The following is a 23982-nucleotide window of genomic DNA, read 5'->3' as shown; positions in this document are numbered from 1 at the left end:
GGAAAGAAGCCAGTGAAGAGGTGGGGACAGTTTCACCCTCCAGGTGAAATAACCCATGAAGTGCAAGACGGTCTAAAAGCTTGGCTTGTAAACAGTTATTTCTATAATGTAATGTAGTACCAGATGTCGTGTTTTAAAATGAAAAGATATGTTTCTTTTAGAACTGCACATTTGAGACCTATATAATGAATGGATGTATGTAGTGGAAAAATGTATAGAACTATTTTGTTACTAAGTTACTTTTAAGTTGGCACATTCTCAGCCAGTTTTTAGTCAAGTATACTGAAGCCCCAGACTATAAAGAATATATTAGCCTGTGAGATTAGCAGTTTTTCTGTCACTGACCCTGCACTTCCTGTCACCCTCAGGATGGTGCTGGTTTCTACAGCATTGACAATGAGGAATACAAGGCCATGCCGGTCGAGGTCACACTGTTGCCATGGAAACTTTTTCTGCAATTCCGCCCGTAAACAGGAGTTGCTGAACTAGGCACAAGGCATGAAAGGAAAGGAAATCAGAAGAGTCTACTGAAGCAAAACTCCTTAGACTTGGTAGTGAGATGCATACGCAGTGTTACTGTACCCTGTATATGGTTTTGCCCACTATCCCTTACACAGACGTTGTATTCACAGTCTTTGGATAAGATACTTGAATAGCCAGTATGCATGCTTTCCATTTATGATCCATATCAGAACGTCCAGTTTTGCTTGCATGAGGATGGGCTTCATATTCTGACTAAAATGAGTTATTCTATTTGGGCCGGGCCTACTTATTAAGACTCCATTGATTTCTCTGTGTCTGAGAGGCTTACTGGTTCTCATTTAAGGGTCTGTAAATGATGGATCCTCATTGGCTGAGGCTGTTAAATGTAACCTAAAAACATCTGGTTTCAGACTCTGATCACTAATTTTGGATTATTTTATCTAAAAGTAGTTAATCAGTGTCTGTGAAACTAGCTGTAAAGGTTTAAACTAGCATATACAACTTCAATGCGAAAAGTTGAGTTTATTATGCCATCTTTGTTTAATTCAGTGGCTTTTCACACCATATTCAATTACAGTGGTTTACAGTGTGCCAAGACTATAAATGAGGAAACTTTTTGCTGAATGCAAGATCCTCCTGAAACAGGTCAATTTGTTTTAACGTTTAAGATTTTTGTTTTCGTTTTACTGTCTTACAGCCTTACTTCAGATTCCCTCAAAATAAATTTAGACTCACCGAAGAATTTTGCCTGAATATTGAATGTTAAGATATCTTCTTTTTTTTTCTGTGTATCCTAATTATTGTCTTATTTTGTAATGTAAATATCATGCATTGTAAGATGATGTACTGTATTTTGTATTAAATATACAATGTATGTCACCATCCAACAAGTATTAGGACTGATGAATAAATCCTAAATACCTCGGTATCCCTGAAGAGATTTTTATTGTTACACCAGTAATTTCTGCCAGGGGGAGTGTCCCGGTGTGGTTCAACAGCCATGTGGTGTGCAGGGGGACTCGTACTGTACAGTCGCCTTGCAACTCTACAGTGCCCCCTACTGGACAGATGCCTGGTGAACTCAGTCAGACACCTGCAGGGCTGGCAATTCCACTCTAGGAGACTGTATCCACTGTCAAGCTCCTGGGTATAAAGAGGCAATTGGCTTACCGAAAGGATCGGAGGTTGTCCACTGACCTTCAGTTCTGAGCGGTTGTAGGGAGTTGCTGTGGTGAGGGAACATAATTGGACATTCTAAATTGGGGGGAAAACGTAATGAATGTAAAAGATGCCTGCCAGAAAGAAAAATGTCTACTGCAGACTTAAAAATAAAATGAAACACAACAGCTTTTAGAATTATGAAAAAAAATTCACAGCTTTTATTTATTTACATAACTTAATGAAACAGGTTTGTCCACTCACTTGAACCTTATGAAACTCATTAGCAGATCATTTTTTATCCTTTATCTGCTTTAAATATTATGTTTTGCTGAATCATCCCCATCTCAAATACCGTAAAATATTTCCATTCAGTTTCAAACTTTTCCATTCACCCACATACAGTACATACAATTACAATGGAAATATGTGAATATAAAAACCTGGCTACTGGTACACTTTGGTTAATTTGTTTTTAGTGGGATGTTTATAAAAGGTCAAGCAGCCAAATAACCAGAAGAGTTTAGACTGGAAAATAATTTTTGTTTTAATTTTACAGACAGTTATGTTTTGTAATTTAGCTTAACAGCAAAGATTAATTGGACTGTATTTTCTTTCTTGCAGCTTGATTCATCCAATATTCAAACTAGGTATTTAATAGACTGCAGGTAAAAAGGCCCTTATTCCTGACCCAAAAGCAGGCACTGGCTACAGCATATCAGGGAAATAGCATGGAAATTACATTTTTAACTCTTATAACTGTTTGAAATAATGAAGCATTTTTCCTTATTAATGTTGCTCCTCCCCATATTCTGCTCGGATAGATTGCACTTGTGGTTATTTTCTAAGTTGGTTCCCTGGTCCAACTCTAGGCCATGTTTCTCTGCAGTCCTTAGTGGTTGCAAATTCACTGATGTAAGTGGTCAATCTGGCCTTCGTCTATCACAGGGTTCTTTTGTTTTTATTATTTCACACAGAATACCTTCATACAAACAACTTTGAGTAACATGCTTATGGTGAACTAATGGCAGAGGCTTTGCTGCTTTACGTGATATTACATTTATTTGTTGTTTGTGACCAGCTGAAACGCAGCCTGATTTGAATGTAGCAGGAATGGAGAAATCCAAGACTGTAAGCAGAGAAGCTGGGTGTCAAGCATATCCAGCACCAGCCTTGACGAATTTCCAGCAGAATGACCCTAATCCGCTCCAAACAAAGACTTTATTCAAGAGGTGAGTGATTTATCACGGTACTTTGTGCACTCCTCAAAAACAGACACCAAAAACAATGAACCCTAAATCAGCCAGCTAGTAAAACCCAGTGCACATGTGCAAAAGAACATCACTCTACACAATCCCTCCAGTTAGCTTTAAGCCTAACTGATATAAAACCTTTACGCAATCAATGTAAAAATTAAAAACACATACAAAGAGAACATAATCACACAACAGCAATGACTGTCACTTCAGAGACCAGATCAGTTGACAATACCACTTCCCCACAGGGAGAGCATCAAGAAATAAATATATTGTTTTTTTCTTAAAACATTAAATAAATATGTTTTCCCTTGATATATATATATATATATATATATATATATATATATATATATATATATATATATATATATATATATATATATTTATATTCACAAAAGCTTGTTCCAACAAGTCTCCCCAAGGTACTTTACAGTTCTTTTGTGCTGCTTGTACAAGGTATTTTAGAAAGTTGGTACACATCACATTTTGTTACGGAGTCAAAGGGTCAATTTATTATTATTTTTTTCAAGATTGTTTTAAAGAAACCCCAGAAATGAAGATATGATCCTGACTTTCCCAGGAAGGAAAATGGTCCAAGATAAGAATCTTTCCTACAAGTGACATCCATAAATTAAATATTTACTATGGAAGTTATTTTAACCTCTGATGGAACTACCATAGGGTTTATTTTCAGTAATGGACTAGTCTGTTGTAGGGATGGGGCGAATACAGCGGTTCCGGATAATTTTCCTTTAAGGTCTCACTGAAGCGACACATTTCATTTGAAAGCCGGTTAAACTTTTAAATCACACAATTAGGTTGTGCTCCAAAGTGCTTTCAATTAAAAACACATTGTCACCTTTTAATCTGTAGACAGGTGAGTTTCGCGTGGCCGAAGCAGATCCACATTATAAACACATAAGCATAACAATAGTGTGTAACATCTTCAGGTAGGGTTTAAAAAAAATAAAAAATAAACTGAACCGACATTTAATTTGAACATGGTGACGCTCTTGAATTATGTCATTAGGTTCTGCAGAGTGCTTTCCATTCAAAGGGAATTGTCGGCTTTTAACTGGCCAGTTATCATCGTGTATGTTTTGCCTCATCTCAATTTAAAACTTTTAAATCTCAACATCAACAGATCGAAGAATTGTAACAAGATGGATTTTTTTAAACCCTACCTGAAGACGTTACACACTATTGTTATGCTTATGTGTTTATAATGTGGATCTGCATCGGCCACGCGAAACTCATCTGTCTACAGATTAAAAGGCGACAATTTGTTTTTAATTGAAAGCACTTTGGAGATTATACACACAGCACAACATAATTGTGTGATTTAAAAGTGTAACCGGCTTTCAATTGAACTGTGTTGGTTCAGTGAGACCTTAAAGGAAAATTATTCGGAAATGCTGTATTCGTCCCATCCCTAGTCTGTTGCAATATTATTTTTCTATGTGTACTGAATGAGGTCCACTTGTGCAATTTTGCTAGCTTTTAATGCTTTGCATCCATTTTTAAAACAACATCATACTTATACAATATATACATACTTCGTGATGCATCACATCTTGCAATGCTAATCAACAAACTGAACACTGAAGTTGTTTAACAATGGCGCTCACATTAAGCAAATTACCCCAAAAACAGCCTGCATAGGATTCGATACACAGGAAAGAAATATGAATGTAACAATAAACAATTTCTACAAATGTAAGCTTAGTTAGTTAAAACAGCTTTCATAGCAAATATTTTATTTTTGGCCGTCACTCGTAGGCAAATGTATCATATTGTAGACCTTTGCTTTTTCTTTTTCTAAAACAGTCATGTGCAAATGTATTAGAACACCTCAACAGTTGTCATTTATATCCTTTATATATGTACCTGCATGAAAACCTCTGGGGGTGAGAATTTCAATTTTTTGTCAGTAATCAGTGATATAGAACAATAGGCACTCATGTGGAAATGTTCGACCACTTTGTGATTTAATTAGACATCTTAAACACCTTCTAAGTCTCGTGCATTTTATCATTTGTGGCTATGTATTCCTTTTCTCTTACCATTATAAATTAATTGCATGTGTAGCCTATTAAAGTCATCATTTAAATTAGACAATCACTAATTTGCCTATTTTGACAATTTTCCAAGACGTTCATTACAGTGGTCTGATTTCATATGCACAACAAATCAAAACAACAGAAGCAAAGGGGTGTTCTAATACATTTGCACACTACTGTATATCCAATAGCTTTGTGGATACAGGTCACAGACACTGAGCCACAGTCACACAGAGGCACACAGGCGGACAGCCCCTCAGCTCAGGGGCAGCAGGGGTTGTCTATGACCAGCATGACATCGATGCCGTACACCTCCAGCAGGTCGATGAGGAAGCTGCGGTCTCCCTGGGGGTCCAGCCCCATCCCCCGCATGTGCTCCTCCGTCAGCGTCTTGTCCTGGCTGGCCGACACCTCCGACAGTATCTGGAATATCCGGTTATTCTGCTCCATGAAAAACCTGGAATGCAGGGCATGTCAAAATACAAAACACAAAACCAATCACATGAAAGTCATTAATATATTCTGTAACACATTGATCACAAAATGGTGGTGCCAGAAAACCCCTAAAGTGTGATTACAGTAGGAACGCCTCCACTAAGTCCCCCGTTGCTGAAGGATAATACAGCGATGTCGTTGACATTAGATCAAATTAGTGCAGTATCATTAAAAAGCAAGTCACGATGCTCTAAAATCACTGTAATCACATGGAAAACTGACATAATGTACATGCCAACAGACGTCCACATGCAGATTCTGATACATTAATTGGACAAACAGTTCTCGAGATATAGGAAAGATCTATAAAGTGTGACCAAAGTGCATATTGCAGGCTCCACTATATCCAGGATAATAACTACAACATGGGGGTTTAATGATCTACATAGTGGCTAAAAACACTATATATGATTAAACAAAAAAATCGATATGAAAATCAGGTTTGTAAACTTAGAACAAGGGTATTACAATCTGCCACATGCGCTTCAATTAGAAGTCTTGTTTGAAGACACTGAGACTCTTCTCAAGAAATTGTATAGTTTCTTTTAGTAAGTCAATAAATTAATTGGGCATTATTGATATTTTTACAATAATTTATTGCTCTTCCAACCACACACAGCATTGCATGACCCTCCCATGTAAACCACAGCTACTTACAGAATGAAGAGGTCCTCTTCATTGGAGCTACAGTCCCGGTCTACCTCCTGGGAGTAGAGCAGCATCTGCCTGTAGGGAAAAGCCCAAGGGCAGGAGCTTGTTAAACACAACCCAGTTACTGTACAACCACCTTCCATGTGCATTTCAATTCCACTGCGCTTGTGGGACAGGATCAGGCCGTGCATATAGAGTACATTAATTATTTCATTACAAAAGACGATTTAAATATATTTTGTCCACTTCTGTTCAGCAGAAACCTGGTGTAGCAAATACTACTGGTTAGATCAGCCAAAGTGTCTTTATATTAGTAAGCGCCAGCCTCATCTGGAGCACTGCAATATATTGCCAGGAATACCAAAGGAAACTTGATCCAAAGTGGCAATCACTCGATGGTGCTGGATCTCACTTCTCTGAAGGTGTGGCTGATCTAGGAGAGCAGCTTCTGAACTCTGGAGAAAGCCCCTTAACAAAGACTCATCAAAAAATGAAAAAAAATACCAGTGTTTGAGCAATTTCAATAAGAACCACTCAGAACAACTGCAAAAGGTCAAAAGGAAAGAGGACGGTATAAAAAAAGTAAAGTGTCATTTGAAGCTATTTACTTTTACGTTTTTTATGCATTATTCAGCAAACGTGAATCAGAAGCATCTCTCATTTATATTTAAAGCGTACTTTGCCCAAATTTATAATATTCAGCAGTAGGCTGCTGTACATTTTCTATTTGATTCCTTCATATTATATTATGATATTCAATGACCCTTCACATGTTGTGTTAATTAAGGTCTGAATTAAATCAAAATGTATGACCTTGCCATTGCCTTTACAGTGGCTATGGCACCGCCATAAGTTTGATATAATCAAGTCCCCAAACGTAAGTACGCCATTTCTAATTAATAGTGATAACAAAAATAGGTTAAACAAATGCAGCAAAGGAATGAACCAATGAACATTTTGGCCATTTATGGCACCCAGGGGAGGATAATGTTTCATGATGTACATAATCTGCAGTGCAGTCTGCACTCCGACTGTTAGTTGTATGAAGATGAAATGTCATTCCAGGGCAGCCCCTACGCAGATTAGCATGTTCTGTGTTCCGGTACCTTTGTTCGCTGAGTTTACGATACTTGTCTCGGTCGGCACCATTTATCCTCAGCAGCGGTTGCAGGTTCTCGTGATGCGTTCTTACATTCTGATTGTCCACATATACATCATACAGACCCTTCTTCTCCTCAAAAATCTTCTCTGTCGTACCTGAGAAAAAAACAGATGCCAACTTATGAAAAGAGAAAATAGTAGCATGTGCCGAGCGTAGAGAGGCAGACATTTCTGCTGCTAGCCCCTAGAAATTAAAAGGTTCTTAAGCTCTGGCAAGCCAATTACCTCAATTTTGCTGTTCAATTTATAATTTTGCTAATTGTAAACACACTGCATTTAGAAATTAAAAAACCTAAATAAAAATATTTCAACACTTTTTTCTTTTTTTTTTAATTTGAAATTCTATTTTTTTTATTAGAAAATTGTGTTTTAGGATCTCTTACTTGTTTTTTACTTACATTGTTACTAGTCTGCAACTATCAAAACATAAAATGCTGTGTAGTATCCAATAATTCATTATTTAAACCTCAAAACCCATTTGCACATACAGTAATGGGAAGTGTCAGATTTTGCCTATTGCTGGTGTTTCTTCGTACCCACATGAGTGACACAGTCATGATGCCCACCATGTTCCACAGAGAAGTCTGTCCTTCAGTATTCACAGTAGACGGGATATGCAGACACTCGACTTCTTTTAATGCATGACTGTTCTGTGGTAAATTCCTCTCGATATTTCTAACAAGCCAACCTCGACCTTTTAGATGGAGGACAGTCACAGTAAAAGTGTTCAAAATCACAGAGGAGGGGGGGGTGTAAAGTTACGTTTTTGTTTGTCTTGAATCCACAACCCTCTCTCCCTCCACATCAACCAAGACCCTTGGTGTCACCCTCCCCCCTCCCCCCTCTTACTATTATTATTTGTTTATTTTATCCTAGGCAACTTACAGAGACTAGGGTGTGTAAACTACGCATCAGCTGCAGAGTCACTTACAATTATGTCTCACCCGAAAGACGGAGCACAAGGAGGTTAAGTGACTTGCTCAGGATCACACAATGAGTCAGTGGCTGAGTTGGGATTTGAACCGGGGACCTCCTGGTTACAAGCACTTTCTTTAACCACTGGACCACACAGCCTCCTCTTAGCACATCTCTACTCTGGCATGCTCCTGTCACTTCTTCCTCAGCAACATATGCAGAATTCGCCCCTTCCTCACTGACTACTCCACACAGCTCCTAGTTCAGGTCCTGGTACTGTCCAGCCTTGACTACTGCAACTCCCTCCTGGCCAGCCTCCCTGCCCCTGCCATCCATCCAGTCCAGCTCATCCAAAACTCTGCTGCTCGCTCTCCTCGTTTCTCCCACACTACACCGCTGCTCCGCTCTCTGCACTGGCTCCCTATCGCTGCTCGCATCCAATTCAAAACTCTTGTCCTCACCTATCGCTGTCTTGACCTTTCTGTTCCCTCCTACCTCCAGACTATCATTTCTAATAATAATAATACATGTGCACATATACCACCACTAAACACTATTTACAGGGTCCACCCCAACTTCCAACTAACAGCTCAAAGGCATTAGTCTCTTGGCAAAGGTAAGTATATATCTTTTTAGGATTAGTGTTACCACCCCCTGGTGGTAAAAGCTGGTATACCATTCTCTGCGATTAGAGTTCAACGGTCCACCCGCTGGGCTACCCTGGAACCTTGACTTCTTCACGGACCAACCAGGTAAGTAATAGGTTAAAGCTTGTTTCTTGTTCAATGTTTCCGGTGATTGCAGGGTGCTGATTGTGGTTTCCTTTCTCTTCCACAGGTTCCTGAGAAATAAAACAGTCCAATCCCAACAATGTAGTTTGTCTTTTCTTTGTCTTTGCTTCTGCACTTAACACCCAAAAACCATGCCAGTATTACCAATACAAATAGTATCAAATGTGAGGTTCAGAGTGGTAGTCACACTGTTTGCCTTGGTAAACCGACAGGTCCCGTGTGTCTTCTCCAGTGATGCTCAGTCTGGACTCCTTGTTTGTCATGGCTCCCTGCCTGACACTTTCAACACTCTTTCAGACAGGCCTTGAAAAGACCAGGTCCGCTGTTTTTTTTTCTTCTTTTTTTCCTTCTCAGACAACTCACACATTTCAAATTTAAGTTACTCTGCATTTTCATGGTTTATTTGCGCTAATAATACACAATTGTAAGCTAACCAAAACAACAAACAATACAGCCTCAGTATTTTCTTCTTGGGTCTCAACGGTAAGTTTTGTCTGCACCCTGCATCCACCGCAGCTCTTCTGGCTTGCCTCCCCCTTCTGAGCCCTGCCAGTTTCCTTTATTCTTAATATGGGTGGGACTTCCTGTCCCCAAACCCAATCTCTGCCTGGCTGGCTGGCTCAGAAGCTAGCCATTAAACCACTGGCCCTATTCACAAAGCTCACCTGTGACTGATTTAAAAGACTTCTTAAAGGTTGTTTTGATTAATTAAATAATGTTTGCTATTCAAGAATGTTTACTAGACTCTTGTTGCATTCTTTAACAATTAAATCTTTCATGAACATCAAATGTCATTTAATTCATGTCCTCATGGCCTTGATTTTAATTACTGCTCATTCCAAGTTATTATTCTGACAGTTGGAAGAGTGGTTCATAAGCTATACTTAAAATCTCTATTCACTAAATCTCTATTGACGTACATAGGTAACACACATTTCTAGAGTGTTGAAAGATACATTTTTTGTATTAAATTCTACTACATTGCTTAGCGGATGCGGAACTTCATATAGGTAAAGTAATTCTTCAAATTAAGCTGTTTAATGTGGCTTAATCCTTTGCAGTCCTATGTTGGACCAGGTCCGACATTACAATTATTCCTTTCCGGTCCGATGTCGGACCCTGTCCAACATCATCAAAAAGACGTCAAGCACAGGTCTCTAGCTGTTTTTTCTCCAGGAAAAAAAGGAGGGGGATCTGAGCAATACACATAGTCCTTTCACCACAGACATAACACGGACATAAACAAACAAGATAGCTGCTTCCGCTTTACTTTTTGAGATGTTATAGTAATAAAATAATGACTTGGATAGCATTATTGAGGAGTTTGGCGATATGGGGTGGGGCTGGAGATGCAGTACTGAGTGTCCTGTTGCTATGCAATGCCTTTTAAACCTGTTTTACTGTGAATAAAATTACTTTTAAACAGCGTGTGTAAAATAAACCGTGCATGTGAAAATAAATTGGACCTTACGCGCCTGACAGGTGCTGAATAAATGGACCACAAAGGGTTCAACATACTTTTCCATACATTGTACTTGGTATTGCATCAGTGGAATAACCACTTGTACTCCATGAATGCTCGTGGAGTATCTTTTATATATGTGTACTGTGAGGAAAGGATTGCGTCGCCTTTAAGAAATGGCGGCGCTAAGGAAGAAACTACACAACCCAGAAATCCGAGTGTCAATTAATGGGGTGGGGTTTCTGGGTTTAAAAAGGAACAGGGCAGAGCCATAGAGGAGAGAAGTGTGGGGAATACGGCCTGGTTGTGCTGAAAGGAAATAGCGTGCAAGCTCCAGTGTGTTGGGAAACAACTAAAAAGAAAGAGATCACAAGGTAAAGCTATCGTTTGTGTTAAAATACAGTCGGCGTTTAGTTTTTTTCAAAGTGCGGTTTTTCCTCTTGTTGAGGTAGCCTTTTGTTTGTTAAAGCTTATTTTTATTTTCTGTTGTCGGGGTGCGAGATAGTGTACTCCGTAGCAATTTAAAAGAGACCCGCGGTATTCTGTGCTATGCGGTTGTGCACCGCCACAACCATAGTATGTTGTGCTATATGCTTTATAACCCGGAGAGGTATTGGTTATTTACGTGGTGCTGAGACAGTAAATAATAACCAGAAAGAACGGGCTTGTGAGACTGGAAGTGCAAGACATTGTTTATTCATAACACAGACACAAGATACTTTGCATATAATGAATACAGGAAAAATGGACACTGGCTTTTAGAAGAAGCACAATTTACTTTTGTGGATGACCGGGAGTTGGCTGCAGGAGTTCTCTCTCCACAGCCCGGATATAACTTGTTTTATCCTTGTTCACTTCTCTGGACGTCTGGGGTTATCACTGTTGTGTTCTTGGAAGTCTTCATTAAAAACAGATCCATTCTTCTACTTACCTGTGTTACAGGACCACTCCAGCAGAGGGAGCCTGTCTTGTTCTTACCTGTGTTACAGGACTACTCCAGCAGAGGGAGCCTGTCTTGTTCTTACCGGTGTTACAGGACTACTCCAGCAGAGGGAGCCTGTCTTGTTCTTACCTGTGGTACAGGACTACTCCAGCAGAGGGAGCTCAACCTACACCTACCGGTGACTCAGGCTAGCTCTAGGGAGGAGAGCTGGCCCTGTTCTTACCGCGGGCTGACTCACTTCAGTCGGAGGATCCTTGGACTTCTTTTGCTATCTCCCTATCCTGATATAGCTAGAGAGGGTTGAAGAAGTGAGTTAGTCAGTGGCCCGTACAGGGCGAGAACCGTGACAGAAACTGTTTATTTTATGTAAATATTGTAAATAAAAATTACTTGCCTGCAAACGTATTGAGTCTGTGCCAGTTGGTGGAACGGGAAAGCAACGGTTCAGCAGCACGTGTCTACTGGATCGTTTACAGTACAAATGGACGGGTACTAGCAGCAGTGTATTTAATAGGAAGGTGCATATAATTAGCAGCCATCAAAGTAGCACCAACAAAGGAGTAATGTGCTGGTGTGTCTTTGTTAAGTTAGAAGCTCAGTGCATTTCTGTACTCACAGGCTACATACGAGACCTCATTCTCCAGCACTTCGATGTCAGCCACGTTGATGTAGAAGAACGGCCGAAACTCTGGCACAGAGACCCCGATTCCGGGAAGGGACACATTCGCCAGACTGCAGCAGCCGTACACTGAGAGGAAGACCAGACTTTATCACTGTGCTCTCCTTTATTTCACTGCACATAAAACAAGAATAATTCACTAATATTGCTCCTTTTAATGTAATTTCCATCTAATACAAACTTTCTGATACAAGCCAACACATACAAAATATCTGATAAAGGAGACATTTCAGTATCAAATCAATATCAGGGCCTATTATATATAATAGGGAGGCTGTATGGTCCAGTGGTTAAAGAAAAGGGCTTGTAACCAGGAGGTCCCCGGTTCAAATCCCACCTCAGCCACTGACTCATTGTGTGACCCTGAGCAAGTCACTTAACCTCCTTGTGCTCCGTCTTTCGGGTGAGACATAATTGTAAGTGACTCTGCAGCTGATGCATAGTTCACACACCCTAGTCTCTGTAAGTCGCCTTGGATAAAGGTGTCTGCTAAATAAACACATAATAATAATAATAATAATAATAATAATAATAATAATAATAATAATAATAATAATAATAATAATACATTACATAAATATACAAATGTGATTGGAAGATGTTTGCTCTGTAAGAACTTAACAACAACTCAACCCTCCCACACTGCACTTGTTTAAAGGTCCTCCTACCCCTGTAACAGACGACCCCCACAGGAGGAGGAGAGAAGATGAGGATGCGTTTCCGGAGCAGGGCGAATTTCCACAGGACGATCATCTGCTCCCCGAAGAACTTAATGAACTGGGACATGCAGCCGGCCGGGTGTGTGATCTGTTGGGAGAGACGTTTAAAACCCTTTTAAAATGTGTTGCTAGGACAGTACAGTGAGGTTATGAAGGTGTGCCAAAACATCACACACTGACTGCCTCCCAGTGCTCAGCTCTTACCACTTAAGCACGTGTAACCCTGTTACAATTCTTATGTACAGAAGGCAATGGGATTAGGAAATGAGTGTTAACAGGAAGTCCCGCCTTGATTGACGGTAGACACCCTGAGAAGGAGATGAGAGCGTCCATTTTGTAAAAGTCGCATGGGGAACTCGAGATTCTTGATTGCTGGACCAACTAAAGTTTATCTCACTCTAAAAAGCTTTTGAAGAAGTCTTTAGACCACAGACCGATGACGATTTTCTTTTAAAGAGGAAAAAAAACCCTGGTGAGTTTCTACATATGTATTATTGAAACGAGACTGTTTAATTGTCTAACGTGGTATTGAAAAAAAAAATACTGACGCAAAACTGGTATCTGTATTAAAGATAAGGAAAGTATATATATATTTTTATTTTATAAAAATATAAAATAAGAGTATATTTAAACGGTTGATATTTGCAAGGGTATTGAATTCAATTGTGTTTGTATAAAAAAAAAACTAAAAAAACCTAAATGGTGTATTTTTATATATATATACATATATATGATAAATATATAAATTCAATTGATATTGATATACCGATTTTCAAATTACTTTAAGCAAGTTAATTTTGTAAATGGGATAAAAGAAAATATCTGATAACTGTGCAGTGCATATAAAAAAAAAACGCTTACAAATTATGTAAATAGCAGATCTGTTGTAGACAAAGACAGCAATGGAGGTTAAAAGCTTGTGTTAAACGTTGCATAGCAATATGTTTTATTAAAAATATATATATATATATAAATATATATATTAAGCTAAAGAGCAGTTCATGTTATTTTGTATGTATGCTAAAGGAAAGTGTTCATTTAAAAATTAAGCGCAACTGAAATTGTGTTGCTGAATTGCAGTAGTAGTTTTTTGTTTAAAAGAAAGCTGCAGTTATTGCAGTAGTTATAGCGTCTTAAAAAAAAAGACAAATTGCTGAATGTACATAAATGCTGTAATTGGTTATTGTTCTGTGAATTTTGAACCCTGTTAGAATGACTCTCAATTTTCTGACTTAGGTCGGGTTTTTTTTTTCTGGAGTTGAATTCTCCTGCAAAGGAGTGACGAGCCTACCTTATTGAAGATACACTGAAGATTTCTACCCTGGAATTTATTATTTTTTTCCCCTTTTCCTGGAATTTCTTTTGGATTTCAAGGGACTGTTTCATTCTTCTCGAAGTTCTAAAGAGTGGTAGGAATATCGACTCATACTACATACACACCAACAAGGACATTGGTTTTAATTAGAACTTCTTATTCCAAACTAACTGTATTATTTTAGACAAGAGGTACTGAATATATGTTTATATGGTACACCTTTCTGTCTTAATAAATGTATGCTAGCTGTTAAAAAAAAAAAAACACTGAACATTCTTTTGTTAATTTCTCGTTATACTAACCGCTCATACGAATCTAGAATTATAAGTAGCCAAAGGTGGGTTACATAAATTTTGGCGAGCCAGCCAGGAGAGGGTTACTAGAATAATTTGAAGTGTGAATAATTGACAATTGTCATAAAACATATATGCTCAGTGTGTTTTGCTTAAGCAGCCGACTGACCCCAATAATTGTGCTACTCATATTACATGTGTTACCCTTCTGAAGTGTTTCATTGTAAGGAAACTCACCAGAGGCACAGTTAATTTTGCAATTAATAATATCTAGCTATTAATTAAGAAAATGAATACCATAGATAAAGAGAATATCAAAATCCCTAATTCTGTTATAGTTAGTGGACTGACTAGCACTGATTTGGATGAAGAAATAGCTGATTTCCTAAAAGCTTATGGATCAATTTCAAGAGTAATAAAAGTCACTGATCTTGATCCTGAGTTTAGTGGACAGGTCATTGTTGAATATGAGCATGGGCTTGCAATCCAAGCTCTTGACCCTGATCTACCATGCCACAGGACAAGTTCTATTGATCCATGCATCACTTACCACCTGAGGACCTTGACGAGTGTTTACACAAGTAAAATTGGTGACAATACAACACGATCTTACCTCCGTGAATTACAGGGAATAGCAAAATTGAGTGGTTTAAGTTTTGAAGATGTCCTACAAAAAGAACTAGCGAGGATGCAAGGTTCCATAGGAGCATCAACTGACAGCAGTGAAGAAGCTGCAGTGCATAGCCCATCATCAAAACCTGATGATCTGTTATTGGCAGTGCCACCCAGTGTTAGCCCCCGTGCTGGGCTGACAGCAGTGCCCATCCTAAGGGACCCCCTTACTGATGTAACCCACACTCCATTAAAGCTCGGGGATGTCGCTAATAGACCCATTTTATTGAATTCTGATCAAATGAACCCTCCTGAAGTCCAAAGATTAGTAGTGGAGCATATTGTAAAGAGTGGGGAAGTTGCATCTCAATTCCCCGCACCTACTAAGCTTAGAACCTTCTCGGGTAAATGCCCACGGCCAAACCATGAAGTTGACTATGACACATGGCGCAACAGTGTTGTGCTGCTATTGAAAGACCCTATTGTTTCAGATGTGCATCGAGCCAGAAGGATTTTAGAGAGTCTTCTACCTCCAGCAATTGAAATTGTTAAGCCCTTAGGAGCAGAAGCAACTCCAAGAGCCTATTTAGATCTTTTGGATTCTGCTTTTGGTACTGTTGAGGACGGAGATGAGCTCTTTGCTAAGTTTCTAAATACACACCAAAATGTTGGGGAGAAACCCTCTGATTACTTACACAGACTGCAAACGATATTGATTGCCGCAGTGAAAAGAGGTGGCATTGTTCCAGGCGAATCTAACCGACAGTTGCTAAAACAGTTTTGCAGAGGGTGCTGGGACAATTCGTTTATTGTTAACCTTCAACTGGAGCAGAAAAAAAATGCACCACCTTTGTTTTCAGAGCTTTTGTTTCTGCTACGCACTGAGGAGGATAGACAAGCTGCAAAAGTTAGCAGAATGAAGCAACACCTTGGAATTTCTAGAACAAAAACAATATCTAACCCCCAGTCTGTATATGCTTCCTATTTAAATGAACATGACATTACTGATCATGGTCCCGAGGTCTTTCCAATTGGGACTGAAGAACTAAAGAAACAAATTGCTGACCTTCAGAAACAGCTAACAAGTTTGAAAGCTGCAAATGACGAGAGTTGCAAGAAAGCTTCTCACAAGGCGTCCCAACAAAGGGGTGAACAAGCACCAAGAAATGGTGGCTGTAGGAAGCCATGAGCAAAGTGCAGTAGCAGATGGGAAACCCAGACCATGGTACTGTTTTAAGTGTGGGAAAGATGGACACATTGCGAGGTCTTGTAGCGATGTACCTAATGCATTGCTTGTTGAAATGAAAAATAAGGAATTGAGAGAGAAGCAGCGTTCTTGGGAAGCCCAGCACAGCTTCTCTAACTCTCCACATTTAAACTAGGATCAGTTTCTGTTGAGGGACAAACAGGAACTTGTCAACCATCACGTCCCCACCAAGGAAAAAAACACAGATCGACGATACATTCGCATCTTGCACAGCAAGAAGTCAAACTGCCTAAAGGGTTGGTTGGTCCAAAATGTACAGCTAGTATCCGTGTAGCTGGTGTAGCTTGTAATTGCCTTCTAGATACGGGGTCACAGGTCAGCACTCTATCATTGTTGTTTTATCAGAAGAATTTGCCAAACCATACAATTTGGCCTTTGAACAATCTTCTAGAAGTTGAGGGGGCAAATGGTCAGTCTGTCCCATATTTGGGATATGTTGAAGTAAACATGACATTTCCTAAGGCGATTACAGGGATCGAAACCAAAATTTTAACTCTAGTAGTTCCTGACCTTCGCTCAAATAGCCAACTGCCTATATTGATTGGAACGAACACCCTTGATGTACTATATGAGCAGTGCTGTGAAAGAAGAACTATTAAAAATAGCTCAGCTCTCTATGGCTATAAGGGGATCCTGAAAACTCTTAAGTTGAGAAGGAACCAGAACAGCAGTGGCAGACTTGGATGGGTGAAGTGGCGAAGCAACAAACAGAAGGTCATTCCCGCAGGTCAGAAAGTTCTCTTAGAAGGCTTTGCGTGTGTGAACAGCATAAACACTGAAAAGTGGGCATTATTAGAACAGCCACACTGGTCTTCTTTACCAGGTGGGCTTTTCCTGAGTAGCTGTCTTCTCTCTCTACCAACACACCCTCCATATACAGTGCCTTGCGAAAGTATTCGGCCCCCTTGAACTTTGCGACCTTTTGCCACATTTCAGGCTTCAAACATAAAGATATGAAACTGTAATTTTTTGTGAAGAATCAACAACAAGTGGGACACAATCATGAAGTGGAACGAAATTTATTGGATATTTCAAACTTTTTTAACAAATAAAAAACTGAAAAATTGGGCGTGCAAAATTATTCAGCCCCCTTAAGTTAATACTTTGTAGCGCCACCTTTTGCTGCGATTACAGCTGTAAGTCGCTTGGGGTATGTCTCTATCAGTTTTGCACATCGAGAGACTGAAATTTTTGCCCATTCCTCCTTGCAAAACAGCTCGAGCTCAGTGAGGTTGGATGGAGAGCATTTGTGAACAGCAGTTTTCAGTTCTTTCCACAGATTCTCGATTGGATTCAGGTCTGGACTTTGACTTGGCCATTCTAACACCTGGATATGTTTATTTGTGAACCATTCCATTGTAGATTTTGCTTTATGTTTTGGATCATTGTCTTGTTGGAAGACAAATCTCCGTCCCAGTCTCAGGTCTTTTGCAGACTCCATCAGGTTTTCTTCCAGAATGGTCCTGTATTTGGCTCCATCCATCTTCCCATCAATTTTAACCATCTTCCCTGTCCCTGCTGAAGAAAAGCAGGCCCAAACCATGATGCTGCCACCACCATGTTTGACAGTGGGGATGGTGTGTTCAGGGTGATGAGCTGTGTTGCTTTTACGCCAAACATAACGTTTTGCATTGTTGCCAAAAAGTTCGATTTTGGTTTCATCTGACCAGAGCACCTTCTTCCACATGTTTGGTGTGTCTCCCAGGTGGCTTGTGGCAAACTGTAAATGACACTTTTTATGGATATCTTTAAGAAATGGCTTTCTTCTTGCCACTCTTCCATAAAGGCCAGATTTGTGCAGTATACGACTGATTGTTGTCCTATGGACAGAGTCTCCCACCTCAGCTGTAGATCTCTGCAGTTCATCCAGAGTGATCATGGGCCTCTTGGCTGCATCTCTGATCAGTCTTCTCCTTGTATGAGCTGAAAGTTTAGAGGGACGGCCAGGTCTTGGTAGATTTGCAGTGGTCTGATACTCCTTCCATTTCAATATTATCGCTTGCACAGTGCTCCTTGGGATGTTTAAAGCTTGGGAAATCTTTTTGTATCCAAATCCGGCTTTAAACTTCTCCACAACAGTATCTCGGACCTGCCTGGTGTGTTCCTTGTTCTTCATGATGCTCTCTGCGCTTTAAACGGACCTCTGAGACTATCACAGTGCAGGTGCATTTATACGGAGACTTGATTACACACAGGTGGATTCTATTTATCATCATTAGCCATTTAGGTCAACATTGGATCATTCAGAGATCCTCACTGAACTTCTGGAGAGAGTTTGCTGCACTGAAAGTAAAGGGGCTGAATAATTTTGCACGCCCAATTTTTCAGTTTTTTATTTGTTAAAAAAGTTTGAAATATCCAATAAATTTCGTTCCACTTCATGATTGTGTCCCACTTGTTGTTGATTCTTCACAAAAAATTACAGTTTCATATATTTATGTTTGAAGCCTGAAATGTGGCAAAAGGTTGCAAAGTTCAAGGGGGCCGAATACTTTCGCAAGGCACTGTAAGTTACCTGTTTTTTTAAAAAATGAGACCGACCATGATGTGATTCTCCCTGCCAGTTGCATCATTGCTGACTTAAATATACCGCATCGTGTGATCAATGGCGCTTTTGGTAAAGGAAATCAGTGTAACAAGACTGATGTTTCACTAGCAACCAGTTACAGTGCATCTGCTAGTCAAAAGAAAACAACTGAGAAGACTGAACTTACTTTTGATTTTGGTGACTCTCCACTACCTGAAGATTGGAAAACCAGAATTTCACAGAAATTGGGTGAGATGTCTGATGTTTTTGCATGTCATGATATGGATTTTGGACACACCTCTAAAGTGAAACATCACATTAAACTTAAAGATGAGACTCCTTTTAAACAGAGACCACGTCCAATCCACCCACAGGATCTTGAGGCTGTCCGGAAACATCTTCAGGAGCTGCTAGATGCAGATGTAATACGAGAATCTGAATCTCCATTCGCATCACCAATTGTGGTGGTTCGAAAGAAGAACGGAGATGTCAGGTTGTGCATTGATTATAGGAAACTGAATCTACAGACTATAAAAGAAGCCTATGCACTACCAAACTTAGAAGAAACTTTCTCTGCTCTAACTGGATCTAAATGGTTTTCCGTTATGGATCTGAAATCAGGATATTACCAGATTGAGTTGGAAGAGGATGACAAGCCAAAATCTGCCTTTGTATGTCCCCTTGGATTCTGGGAATTTAACCGCATGCCTCAAGGAATATCGAATGCTCCCAGTACATTCCAATGTTTAATGGAGAAGTGTATGGGGAACATGAATTTGAAGGAGGTGTTGGTTTTCTTAGATGACCTCATTGTTTTCTCCGAGACACTGGAGGAACATGAAAATAGACTTCTATGTGTCCTACATCGTCTCAAGGAATATGGGTTGAAACTATCACCTGAGAAATGCAAGTTTTTCCAGACATCTGTACGTTATTTAGGACACATAGTGACCCAGAATGGAGTTGAAACTGATCCAGAGAAGGTGTGTGCTTTAAAAACCTGGCCACGGCCCAATAACTTGAAGGAATTAAGATCCTTCCTTGGATTCTCAGGTTATTATCGAAGGTTTGTCAAAGATTATTCTAAGATAGTTAAACCTTTGAATGAGCTGACTTCTAGATACCCTCCCATCAGAAAAGGGAGTAAGAGGACAAAGCCAGGTTGTAAATACTTCAATCCCAAAGAGCCGTTTGCTGATCGCTGGACACCTGCTTGTCAACAAGCGTTTGACTCCATCATTGAAAAACTTACCTCTTCTCCTGTCCTTGGGTTTGCTGATCCAAGACTACCCTACATCCTCCATACAGATGCAAGCACAAGTGGGTTGGGAGCTGCACTTTACCAGGAGCAAGAGGGACAGATGCGTGTCATTGCCTTTGCTAGTAGGGGATTGTCACGAAGTGAAGCCCGGTATCCAGCCCATAAATTGGAATTCCTTGCCCTGAAATGGGCGGCAACAGAAATTTCATGATTACCTGTATGGTGCGCCTTTCTCTGTTATAACTGACAATAACCCGTTAACGTATATATTAACTTCTGCAAAGTTGGATGCAACCAGTTACCGATGGTTGGCTGCTCTTTCTACTTTTTCATTCGACATTAAGTATAGGGCAGGAAAACAAAACATGGATGCAGATGGACTCTCAAGACGACCCCACGGGACCTTGGAGGATGACATTGATTCACAAGAAGAAAGTGACAGAATTCAGCAGTTTACATCCCATCATTTGAGTCCACCAGAGAATGTGAAACTCTTTACGCAAGATGCAATTAGAGCAGTGTGTGATAGACATACCCTTCAGAGAAATGGGGATACAGAAGAAGACAAGTTTAAGCTTATCTTAGTTGAATCCCTTGCTCTTGAACCAGAAGCAGTCCCTGATTGTTTTGATCAAGATGGAGTTAGTGATGGACAGATAACTCTACCAAGGATGTCAAATGTAGATTTGGTTGAGCAACAAAAAGAGGACCCAGTTATTGGAAGAGTTATCGCCTTAATTGAGTCTGGGGATACATTTCCCACAACCTTAAAGTATGAGTCCCCTGATTTGCAATTAATTTTGAGACAATGGAATCGTCTGGAATTGAAACATGGCATATTGTATAGAAGACGTCTGGATGGAAAAGAAGTTTCCTATCAACTTGTTCTACCTGAAAAGTTGAGATCAAGGGTGTTGGAGAGCTTACATGATGAAATGGGACATATGGGTATTGAACGAACTCTTGACCTTGTTAGATCAAGGTTCTATTGGCCGAGGATGGCTGCAGCTGTGGAACAAAAGGTGAAAACTTGTGGTCGATGTGTGAGGAGAAAAGCTCATCCTGAAAAAGCTGCATCTCTGGTGAACATTCGTACCACCAGACCGCTAGAATTAGTTTGTATGGACTTTTTGTCATTGGAGCCTGACAATCGTGACACTAGAAATATCTTGGTCATAACTGACAATTTTACAAAGTATGCTGTTGCCATCCCCACCAGAGATCAAAAGGCAGCAACTGTAGCTAGGAGTCTTTGGGACCATTTCGTTGTTCACTATGGTTTTCCTGAACGTCTACATAGTGACCAAGGACGAGATTTTGAATCCCATACTATACGTGCACTGTGTGCATTTGCTGGAATACGGAAAGTAAGAACCACACCATACCATCCAAGAGGGCATCCCATAGAGCGTTTTAATAGGACGCTTCTGAGTATGCTAGGGACTTTGAAGGAAAAAGAGAAAGCACACTGGCGTGATTTTGTGAAACCATTAGTCCATGCCTATAACTGCACGAAGAATGAGGTGACTGGATTCTCGCCATATGAACTGATGTTCGGAAGACAGCCTAGGTTGCCCATTGACATCGCGTTGGGCCTACAGCCAAGAGGAGTGGAACCCAGGTCACACTCGCAGTATGTTAAAAATATGAGATCATATTTGGAAGAAAGCTACCACATTGCCACAGAGAATGCTTTGAAATCAGCCAAAACGAATAAGAAAATATTTGATAAACTAGTCCGAGAGTCTACTTTGCAAGTAGGAGATAGGATCCTGGTCCGTAATGTCAGTTTATGTGGAAAACAAAAGATTGCAGACAGATGGGGAGCCGACATCCATGTTGTTGTAAAACAAATGGGTGAATTGCCGGTGTATGTGGTCCGACCAGAGAATAAAGACGGGCCTCTCCGAACTCTTCACAGAGATCTTCTGCTGCCCTGTGGGTTTTTGCCTGCACTGGAAGAGAAAGAAACCACCTCTGGGAAGACACCGGTTAGACGACCAAGGACGCGGCAGAATCCTTTCCAGGATGGAGAGAATGAACCGCTACATGTGGAATCTGATGATGAAGATGAATACCCATTGTATTTGCACAAAAATCCCTCAATGAGAGATACAAGAATCATTCAAGTTCATGATTTCTATGACCCAGATAGACCTACAGCTGTACCGATCTCTAGAGAAGAACAAGCGCATGCAGGTTCAAGTTTAAACCCGTATGCTGAAAGTTTTCATCCAAATGCTGCTGAAGCGAGAGAAGACATTGGAGACTTACCTGAAGTGAACCCAACTTCTGCTGAAGAGCAAGAAGATGACATCGGAAACTTGCCTGATATGAATCCAACTAATGATGAGGAGCAAGAAGTTACAGGAAACTTACTGGAAGGCTTAACTGATGTGAATCCAAGTGATGATGATAAAAGAGAAGAGTTTAATGGAACAAGAAACATAGCCATATAAATTGAGACAAAGAATACAGAAGAGAATAATCCACCTTGCTGGGACATTAATGACACTTCTGTACGTCGATCCACGAGGTCGCACAGAGTGCCAGATCGCCTTGAGTACCAAGAACTAGGGAATCCCCTTTCCTCAGTCATACAGTGTGTATTTTATGGATTGAGCACAGCTATTATAAACTCATTAAATGGGTAGGAACATCCTACACATATAAAGAGTCTGATTCCTGATGCCTACCAGGTTGTTTAGGTAATTGCCATGTGAAAATGTGAAGGGACTCACATGTATTCAAGAGGGGAGGATGTAACCCTGTTACAATTCTTATGTACAGAAGGCAATGGGATTAGGAAATGAGTGTTAACAGGAAGTCCCGCCTTGATTGACGGTAGACACCCTGAGAAGGAGATGAGAGCGTCCATTTTGTAAAAGTCGCATGGGGAACTCGAGATTCTTGATTGCTGGACCAACTAAAGTTTATCTCACTATAAAAAGCTTTTGAAGAAGTCTTTAGACCACAGACCGATGACGATTTTCTTTTAAAGAGGAAAAAAAACCCTGGTGAGTTTCTACATATGTATTATTATGAAACGAGACTGTTTAATTGTCTAACATGTGGTATTGAAAAAAAAAATACTGACGCAAAACTGGTATCAGTATTAAAGATAAGGAAAGTATATATATATTTTTATTTTATAAAAATATAAAATAAGAGTATATTTAAACGGTTGATATTTGCAAAGGTATTGAATTCAATTGTGTTTGTATAAAAAAAAAGAAAACCTAAATGGTGTATTTCTATATATATATATATATACATATTTATATATACATTATATATATATATATATATATATATATATATATATATATATATATATATATAAATTCAATTGATATTGATATACCGATTTTCAAATTACTTTAAGCAAGTTAATTTTGTAAATGGGATAAAAGAAAATATTTGATAACTGTGCAGTGCATATAAAAAAAACGCTTACAAATTATGTAAATAGCAGATCTGTTGTAGACAAAGACAGCAATGGAGGTTAAACGCTTGTGTTAAACGTTGCATAGCAATATGTTTTATTAAAAATATATATATATATAAATATATATATTAAGCTAAAGAGCAGTTCATGTTATTTTGTATGTATGCTAAAGGAAAGTGTTAATTTAAAAATTAAGCGCAACTGAAATTGTGTTGCTGAATTGCAGTAGTAGTTTTTTGTTTAAAAGAAAGCTGCAGTTATTGCAGTAGTTATAGCGTCTTAAAAAAAAAAGACAAATTGCTGAATGTACATAAATGCTGTAATTGGTCATTGTTCTGTGAATTTTGAACCCTGTTAGAATGACTCTCAATTTTCTGACTTAGGTCGGGTTTTTTTTTTTTCTGGAGTTGAATTCTCCTGCAAAGGAGTGGTGAGCCTACCTTATTGAAGATACACTGAAGATTTCTACCCTGGAATTTTTTT

General features: G+C 39.4%; 1 protein-coding gene across 1 annotated transcript in view; it reads right to left on the bottom strand.

Annotated features, from left to right (window-relative positions):
• Positions 1-3431: 3431 nt before the first annotated feature.
• LOC131734342 (DENN domain-containing protein 11-like) overlaps positions 3432-23982 on the bottom strand; it is a gene marked incomplete at its 5' end in the record, with an annotated part of 34938 nt that continues 14387 nt past the window's right edge. Inside the window, 5 exons of the mRNA XM_059021319.1 lie at positions 3432-5417; positions 6113-6181; positions 7213-7363; positions 11995-12126; positions 12726-12864. Coding sequence (XP_058877302.1) covers positions 5222-5417; positions 6113-6181; positions 7213-7363; positions 11995-12126; positions 12726-12864 — 687 coding nt within the window. The remainder of the gene's footprint in view (positions 5418-6112; positions 6182-7212; positions 7364-11994; positions 12127-12725; positions 12865-23982) is intronic.

The sequence above is a fragment of the Acipenser ruthenus genome, unplaced genomic scaffold (genome assembly GCF_902713425.1).
Source record: "Acipenser ruthenus unplaced genomic scaffold, fAciRut3.2 maternal haplotype, whole genome shotgun sequence".
Taxonomy (NCBI): Eukaryota; Metazoa; Chordata; class Actinopteri; order Acipenseriformes; family Acipenseridae; genus Acipenser; species Acipenser ruthenus.
Note: the sequence above shows the minus strand (reverse complement) of the source record. Positions and strands in the feature narration are given on the sequence as shown.